Below are 9,030 nucleotides of genomic sequence, written 5' to 3' on the forward strand. Positions count from 1 at the left end.
CGATATGTCACTTGATGATGCATGGGTTGTCTTTACTTCTTCTTTCTAGCTTCTCTTCTTTTTCTTCTTGCTTCTCTCTTGAGCTTTCTTTCTTCTTTTCTTCTTTTCTTTGCTTCTTGTCTTCAAGTCTTTGCTGCTCCTTCTTCTTCTTCTCTCTTTCTTCTCTTTTTGCTTTTCTTGCTTCCTTCCTTCTTCTTTCTTCATCATTAAGAGCCCTTTCGGCATCGGTAGCCTCAAGATGTGGGAGTGTGGTGTTGCTCACTGTGGACATACTGAGCTTACTATTCTTGGTGTCGTGCAGCTCAACTCGCTCCGGATCGACGTCCACCGGCTTCATGCTACTAGTACCTCCTCCGGGCTCCATACCTCACGTGGTGAAGCACACACAAGGTAACCCGCTCTGATAACACTTGTAGGATCTCTGGTTAGCCTAGAGGGGGGTGAATAGGCCTATTTAAACAAACTTAAGCATATGTAAAATTTCACCCGTGGCACTGCCGCCCTGACCTCGTGGCACTACCACACCTGTAGACAACTTCGAGTCATAGTTCAAAATTAGTGAATGAAAACTTAGATCGGAGAAATTCCTTAGCTTCCTATAGGTATGAGATTCATAGATCAAGAGCTAGAAGTGGTATGAACACCACACACAAGTAGATCAGCCACAAACCCTAGAAATCACCTCAACAACAATATGAAATGCAAGTGAAGTAAATCAAGCACAAGGTGGCATAATGATTTATCCCGTGGTCCAGCTCCCCACCAAGGCTTGTCTAAGTCCACGTTGTTGAGGTTGCCACTAAGGCTAGGACTTTGCAATCCTTCCTCGTTCTTAAGTCAAGAGAGTTAACTCTTGAGATGAGGGGTGAGTTTATTAGCTACAAGAGATGGTTACAAACCTCCCGGGGCTACCACATAAGTTGGCAAGCTCCACGGGCGACGCTCTAGCCGGCTACGAGCCAAGCTCCAAGAGTAACAAACACAACCGCCTGCCAAAACGTGAAGTGCTCTTTAGGCTTTGGGAATCAGTGGATCTGCTCTCTAATCAAGTTTGGCACCTTTTTCTCTCAAGGGTTGATGGGGAAATCAATGGAGAGGCTTGGGAGCTCAAGGTCACCAATGGAGGAGAGAGAGAAGAGCACTTTTCTATTTCTGAACAAACTAAACGGTTGAGTGGGCGAAGAGAGGTGTTGGGGAGGAAGGAGAAAGGTATAAATACCCTCTGCCTCCCAACAGTCACTTAAATCGCGACAGTGCCGCGGCTCAACCACGGCAGGTCCGCTCAACGGCAATGGCTCTCTTCGGGTGCGGCACTGCCGCACCAGGCATGACAGCAAGGGTTAGAATGGAGTGTTGGCTGTCTTGGCTAAGAAAGTGAGGATGTATGTGAAATTTTGAGCACTTGGTAGCACATGTTAGCTTAAGCATTGTGTCCCCCTTTATAGTATGGCTTTTCCTATACTCAAATTTAAAATATAAAATAATTTAAATCTTCTTTGAGTTTGAAGTCGCCAACATTTGTAATTGGGGCACCTTCATTTCATGTAACATCCTCGAGCATGTTTTCCCTGGTTGTCATCTTGATAAATCTCATTAGCCCTCTAATCGAGTGGTTATTATCACCAAACCCATAATTTGGGCTTGATTGCACTTTTAATCTCCCCTTTTTTATGATTGATGACAACCCAATTAGAGCTTACATAAGATATAAAATAAGTATTGAGATTTTTTTAGCCATGACTGTAGAGTCTCCCCCTAAATGTGTGAATAGAGAATTAAATTCTCAAATTGGCATAAAAGACCAAAATTCATATTTTAGTGAAAACGAAGAGGGGCTCCCCTTCCATGTTCCCGTGGGGTGCTGCACACTGTGTTATATATGTAAACGTGATGCGAATGACAGGTTATGCACAACATTGAATTGCTTAAACAGCAGGATGCGACACTGCCGCTCCCCAGCCGCAACACTGCCGCACTTGCTGCACCAGCTCAGCTCAAATCAAGCGCCACACAGTAGTTTATATTAAACCAAAAGAACATTTCAGCACAAGTATATGATAAGCTACAGCAGAGATTAATACATGTCCATATCCATACATATATAGAGTACATAGGTAGCAATATTACACAAATAGAGTTTTGAGCGACTCTCAAACTCACAACCTAATGAAGACTACTCTCAACGAATACGAACATAAAGCTCCAGCTGCAGCAAACTCTCCATGGCGTTGAAAAAAGTGTTGACCCCTCTAATTTTCTCCCCTTTTGACATAAAGCACCAAAAAAGAAAAGAAAAGAAGAAGATCAACACACTCACTCCTCTTTTTGGATGTCCTCCCAATCGACATCATCGCCACTAGCAGCTCTGCACTTTCAATAATTTATGGCTTAAAACCTTATCAGGTATTAATAGAATTTTCTTCAACTATAAAAATTATAAAACTGCATTAGAAAATATTTTTAATCTAGACAGGGAGATAATTTAAAATGGTTTGGAAGTTAAAGGAGTAAGAGTTACTCTTGAACCCGCATAAAGATGCGCGTTGAAATTTGTGAAGACTATTCATCATGTCCAATTGGCAATTGTCCATCCGTCCCTTGGTCGCCTTGTTGGCTTTCATGACGAAAGTGTGACGCATGAGGTACACGATTAGTTCTTCGGTGCGGGAAGCATTTCCACTGCTATCCTATGGCCAGCCAAATCACTATTGGGCACGCATGCGTTGCTAACTGAAGCAGCACATACGACGACTCAGTGGACGGATTTGAGGAAGAAGGGGACAGGGCGGGCGGCAAGCAGAAAGCTAGCAGCGAGGTCATCGCGGGCGAGGCGGTGACTAGGGGGAGGTTAGGGTTTTAGATTTTATGACCTTCCATGGTTGGCGGGCTTAGAAGGAGGGGTCTGGGGGTGGTGGACGGCCCGACGGTGGTGGCGGGTTGAGGGGGTGGTGAGTGAGGCGGCGGCGGCACTGCTGAGCAAGCAACGGGATACAACCAGATGGCGGTGCCAGCGGCGGGGGCGAGGAGTCGCCAGCGAACTCCTCAAGTGGGATTATTAGGGAAGGGTGGGATCGTCCGGTGGGGATGGGCGGCGGGCTAGGAGGTCGCCATCGGCCCGAGCATGGTCGAGGCAGGCGGGGCGAGGCTAGCCGGCTGGGGCTCCTAAGAAAGAAGACCCAAGGAAGAAGAAAGTGTGCACCTGTATCAGTAGCGGGCGCGCGTCAGCTAAGTGGCTCGTATGGCCAGTGATCGTCTGCCTACTTGCCAAGTGTCGCCACAAAAAAAGTATATGGAAATTTAAAAAGACGCTGGAGGGCGTGCGTGGCACAGTGGGAGGTACAATAGAGCTCGAAAAGGAATGGACACGGTTGACGAATCAAAGGGCTATAGAACTGTCTGTGTCGGTCGATTCGTTCGTTGACGATGCCTTTTCAGGCTTTATTTTGCCCTTTTGGCCGATACATTACCAGTGCCTTTAGCCGTCTAAACATGCATTCAGCTCAGCTGTAGGTTTATCATTCAGTGGCTTACTGATGTGGCACACAAATGGATGGCTAGTGCTCCATTGGCGTAAATGCAGCTAAACGCACTTGTTGAACGAATACTGCGTTTTCTTTCAAAGAAAAAGTACATATTATTGTGTTTAGCCACTAGCAACAATTGGGCCGGACCAGTTCCATATAGAAAAGCAAATGGGCTGGAACAGCTGGACCATCCTTCGAATGCACTGATGGAAAAAGAAGGTGCATGCAAGTTAAGTTGGTTCTTTAAGGGTTCCTTTGATATACCCATTCTCCATGAGGATTGGAGAGGATTGAAGAAGAAATTAGAACGATTGTTCCAAAGGATCTCTAAAAACAGGTACAACGTAACACGAGGCTTTACCGACTCCAGTAAAAGATTTTATGTCACCATTGAGATGACAAATGTACATGACAACAACGCTACTGACTGCGCTAGACATCACTGCCTAGAATACTCTTGTATTAGTTTTATTTGTCCTAAATGTTAGATTATAATACAATTAGGGTAGAACTAGTTAGAATCACGATACCACGTACCAGTTTGACCCTAAGTCATGTAAAATCTATAGAGTTTCAATGCAAATAATTCAATTTCGTTAGTATATTTGTGGTTTCTGCCACTCTTCGCCCTAGTGTTGTGGTGTCTTGTTGTTGTTGTTTTTTCCTCCTCTATGTTGTAAAATATAAAACAAGCTGTTTTGGGCTATAGCAATATATTCGGGTGGGGAGTAATCCCCCCGGTGACATTAAAAAAACCACTCGAATCTGCACCGTGTGCTGCCGAACAAATCAATCTCTGTCAGGGAAGCAAAATCATTAATTTAGGGGTGAATCCTATTTATTTGTTCAAAATCATCATGGTCTTTGTCGTTGTCAAGCAGCAGAGTGGGCCTAGCTCCTCGGCCTCATGGCCGGGTTGCCATTGCATCGTTCCCAGGCTCATTGTTGGGTCGTCATCGTCCCCACCTTTCAGGCTGCCACCCCACCGTGGAGGCAACTAGGTCACACCCGGCCTGGCTACCATGGTGGCAGTCAAGACATGTCACGCCTCGTCCACGAGATGCCGTGGTGGTGGCTAGATCAGCGCCTTAGGATCAAGATGGCTAGAGATGGTTGAATAGCTTATAAAAAATTTTCCTACAAACTCACAAATACTAGAGCAAAGGTGATTTATCGGTGCGAGGATCTAGATCGGAATGCTGGAATTGATCGCTGGGAGGAAAAGCTATTTTTAGTAGGCATCTGAAATGTAGCACTTCCCTTTAAATATTGTGCAAGTGAACAATAAATTCAATTGTCTTTGCTATTTCAAGTGCAACTGATACCACTGTAACATAACGGGGCACGCTTCAGTACAGGCAATCAATTCATAAACGACATCTAAAATATATATAAAAATTATTTTTAGGTCCATTATTTATGAGTGATTTATTTATTAAAGATTTTCAGGCCCCGTTCATGACTGGCTTCTTCATCTCCCATGCGGCGAGACGGGACACCTTGACGTCCATCCTCCCGTTGTTGAACACGTAGAGGTGAGCTTTGTTGCCGATGGCAAGCGATGGGTAGACCCTGGAGAGGATGCAGGTCTTGCCTCCGGCTCCAAAGCTCTCGACAACCGATCGGTCGATCTGCAGGAAAAAGTAATCGCCACAGCTAAGAAAATATAAAGGGCGGACTTGTGTTACATGAAACTTGTTGTTTACTTGTGCTACTACGCATACCAAGCTTCTCAGGGATATCTTTCCATTTGAAATGTCCGTGTCGACAAAACCTGCAAACGTCGGGCGGTACACATTTGGGTTCAGAGACGACCTGTCCGAGCAACAAAAAGAAACCAACATAAGTCAGTGCAGTCAAGTGGATATACGTGTAACGTGTAACCACAGCACCTGCTGCATGTATGAAAATGTCATGGCTGGTGGCTACTTGCCATTGCGAATGCGTGGTAGTAAGACCAGACGGGAGATATGGGTGCCGGTGTGCGCGCACTTACTTGGTAGGGTCGGTGCACATGAGCACGACGGGCTTGTTGCTGCCGGCGGCCTTGAGCACCCTGAAGAACACCGCGGTCCTCTCCTTCAGGTTGGCGGAGGCCAGCACCCACAGGCCGAACGGGCCCACGCCGCCCTTCACGTCGGCGCGCTTGACGCCGCACAGCCTCTCCGCATCGTAGGCGAGCGCCGGGTCCAGCGGCTCGGCACCAGCCAGGGCCGACGGCGACACCTCGAAGCTCACCTCCACGTCCGCCTGCACAGTCGAATAGGAAGCTAGCTCCGTGAAATTCTGTGGGCAACAGATGCACAAGGCCAGAAACGGTAACGTTACCTGTGCCATTTGTATCCCGGTCACCTGGACGTGGTGCCCTGGCTTGATTACCCTGTTCATGAGAGTGACCGACTTGCCTCTGAGCGCCTCCACCTCCTCGATGGGCCACTGCAGCAGCTGCTTCCCGCTAGGGTCCAGCCACACCGTCCTCGGAATCGCCTGAATTCCAGCCCATCCTTTGGCCACATCGTCGGCGGTGGTGTCGGACTCGTTGGCCCAACCCCAGAGGATCCGGCGCCGCTTCGCCGGATCGTAGAACGTCTTGGACGCGTAGAAGTTGCCGTAGTCGTACCGCAAGCGGTGCTCGTCGCCGGCGGGGTTGTCCGGCACGTACTGCTCGGCCTTGCGGTCGTACGTGCCAACGGTGTAGTAGTCGTACCGCCACAGGTCGAGGCTGTTCTTGAGCACGTGCTTCACCCGCGGACTGGACGACATGGAGGTCTCGAGCCCCACGCGTCGGCCATCCGTGCTCACCGGGTAGAAGTCCGGGCACTCCCACATCCCCGTGGCCGCCGAGTGCAGCGGCCGCCGCACCCGCGTCCACCGCCTGAAGTCGCGACTCCGGTACACGTACGCCACGCCGCGTGAGCCGCCCTCCGTCGCGCTGCCGATGAGCAGACGCCACTGGCCGTCGGCGGCGCGCCAGGCCGTGGTCGGGTCGCGGAACTGTGTCACGTTGATGCCACGCTCCGGCACGATGACGGGGTTGATGTGCGAGGGCTTCACCCACTCCCGGAGCAGTGGATCGGACCTGTTCTTTGGGTAGGCCACGTTCTGGACCTGGTAGTTGATGCTGGGGTGGTTGATGCCCGTGTACATGATCACCGGAGTGCCGTCGGGCAGCACGGTCGCCGAGCCGGACCAGCAGCCGTACCTGTCGGACGGGATGCTAGGTCTGATGGCCGTCTCTAGTGCCACCCAGTTGATGAGATCTCGCGACACCGAGTGCGCCCATACAATGTTGTTCCACACGGCGCCCTTCGGATTGTACTGGTAGAAGAAATGGTACCACCCTTTGTGGTACATAGGTGCTGCATGCAGTTTCATCAATCGAAAACCGAGTCAGTTCTAGAACACCAATCGAGATGTCACTAGTAATAATAGAGCAATCTACATGTGGAGTACGAATATCTCCCATTTCCATGTTAAAAAATGTGCTGTAATCCCCATGAATAAGGTTGAAAGTTGCATGGCATATATACAAAAATAAATCTGGAATATGGATGCATGATAACAGGAAATAAAAAAGGGTGGGAAAACGACTTACCGTTGGGATCTGCCGTTGCAAAGTTACGCCGCCGATCGATGCAATCAGAGTGGAGAGCACAGCACACCGAAAAGATTAGAAGATGAGTTAGAGCCAAACCTTGACAGTCGACAACAAAGATGAGTTAGTAGCTTTACATTACCATTGATCCAGTTCTTGGGCGGATGAAAGTGGTACCCCGTCCTCAGCAGGGGGTTGACGATGGACGGTGGCACCTTCGCTGTCGCAGCCTCGGCCTCGAGGTTCTCGTAGACGACATGCGAGGCTCCTGCGAGCTGCAACAGCAGCAACCACGCCCAAGCAAAACTCACTACAAGTGCTCTCATTGCCCTCACTCGCATACAGATCAGGTAGCACGAACAGGTGAAGGATGCAACAAAGTGGAGGACGGGGGATGCTATTTATACTGTGCAGCCGCAGGCCGGACCGCTGATCGGCTGCTTCTTCTCGTCTCACAACGAGATATATTATGCCTAAAAAACACCATAAATCTGTGGATTTTTTATTGACGAAGAATAAATCTATGGGTTGACTCTGATCAGCCTTGTCTGAAGTTATACATATCTATCTTTAGATTAAAGTATATTTATTTTTTTCTCTCTTTTAGATAAAGAATATTTAATTTTTCTTGGGAAGGTCGTCTGTTGACCATTGTATCTATTTGTCTGTCTATCCACCTATAGTATTACAGAAACAAACTTATTAAAAAACACCTCTATGTCATAGGAATCTATCTACTCCATCCCATAATAGGAACATGTCTTCTCCATCCCATCATAAATCTATTCCCTGTCAAAAATAAATGCACATCTCGCTTTCTAAGGAGTCAAACATTTTAAAGTTTGATCAAATATATACAAAAATATGCACTAATATTTATGATGTATGATAAGTATTATTACATTAAGAATTGAATATACTTTCGTAATGAACACATTTGGAAAGATATAAATATTGATATTATTTTCTATATTCGTAGTCAAACTTAAATTTTTTTGACTCCTCAAGAAGCGAGATGTGCATTTATTTTGGAACAGAGGGAGTAGTCATTTTTATCTTCATCCTGCAAAAGAGTGACATTTTTAGCTTTGTCGGAAGTCCTCAATTTCAACCAAATTTATAGAGAAGAGTATCAATATTTATGACACTAACTATTTTTTATCAAGTTATTGAAAACCACCATTTTTATAGTCTACTATGCCTTATTCATGGTGTAGAAGGTGGAATTTTATATAGTTGATTTATAAAAATGACAATATATTTGTTATTAAAAAATATATTTACATGATAAATTTACTCACCTCCATCTTACATCGTTAACATATCTCATTTTTTAAGACCAAACCCAAATACTAAATTGCTCAGTCTTCACCTTTGCTCAATGAAATGGGCCGGGAAATAAATCAGCAAACAGTCAATTACACACGAGCTCTAGGCCTGCTGCAAACTCCCATCCGCCTGCTAGGGACGACGCCTGGAGAGCCAAATTAGGCCCAAGAGGTCCAGCCCTTTGCACCGGCACAGTTTTCCTCATTAGCCAACTGATCCGTTGGATGTTCGGGAAAGAGAGAGAGAGAGAGAGAGAGATCCGTTGGAAGCAAAATACTATTTTGAAAGATGTACTGTAGCAAATTGTGCCCGATCTTCATCTGCACCCAAAACAGCCCAGCCCCAATTCCCAAAATCATTGAAAGCTGCAAAAAAAAAAATGAATCTTGTGCAATTGCAGCTAATAAATTCAGTATTTGTTGATTGATGATTATACGACTTCACCAGGCTGATAGTGGCTTCCATCCTTATTCAGGTGGCTAAGGTGCTGTTGCAGTGTTTCCACCAACAGAAATGTTCTCTTTTCATTAGTCCTTCAGGAGGTACCACCGTCTCAGATTCTAGTACATGAGGTACAGTATT

General features: G+C 46.7%; 1 protein-coding gene across 1 annotated transcript; it reads right to left on the reverse strand.

The window, feature by feature from the left end:
• Positions 1 to 4,969: 4,969 nt before the first annotated feature.
• On the reverse strand, positions 4,970 to 7,445 carry LOC136493007 (beta-fructofuranosidase, insoluble isoenzyme 2-like). Its single transcript, XM_066489034.1, has 6 exons — positions 7,262 to 7,445; positions 7,120 to 7,128; positions 5,853 to 6,883; positions 5,521 to 5,774; positions 5,249 to 5,339; positions 4,970 to 5,155 (listed from the first exon to the last, which is right to left on the reverse strand). Exons 1-6 carry the CDS (start codon positions 7,443 to 7,445, stop codon positions 4,970 to 4,972), a joined length of 1,755 nt encoding a protein of 584 aa, XP_066345131.1.
• Between the last annotated feature and the right edge of the window lie 1,585 nt (positions 7,446 to 9,030).

This window comes from Miscanthus floridulus, chromosome 11 (genome assembly GCF_019320115.1).
Source record: "Miscanthus floridulus cultivar M001 chromosome 11, ASM1932011v1, whole genome shotgun sequence".
NCBI classification, from domain to species: Eukaryota; Viridiplantae; Streptophyta; class Magnoliopsida; order Poales; family Poaceae; genus Miscanthus; species Miscanthus floridulus.

Excerpts from the sequence above, each read along its gene's own strand:
- LOC136493007 (XM_066489034.1), bottom strand. The coding sequence starts at position 7,445 with ATGAGAGCACTTGTAGTGAGTTTTGCTTGGGCGTGGTTGCTGCTGTTG. Across the intron at positions 5,775-5,852 it reads CCGGGATACAAATGGCACAG|GCGGACGTGGAGGTGAGCTT; the intron begins GTAACGTTACCG and ends TCGACTGTGCAG. Across the intron at positions 5,156-5,248 it reads AGATATCCCTGAGAAGCTTG|ATCGACCGATCGGTTGTCGA; the intron begins GTATGCGTAGTA and ends TTTTTCCTGCAG.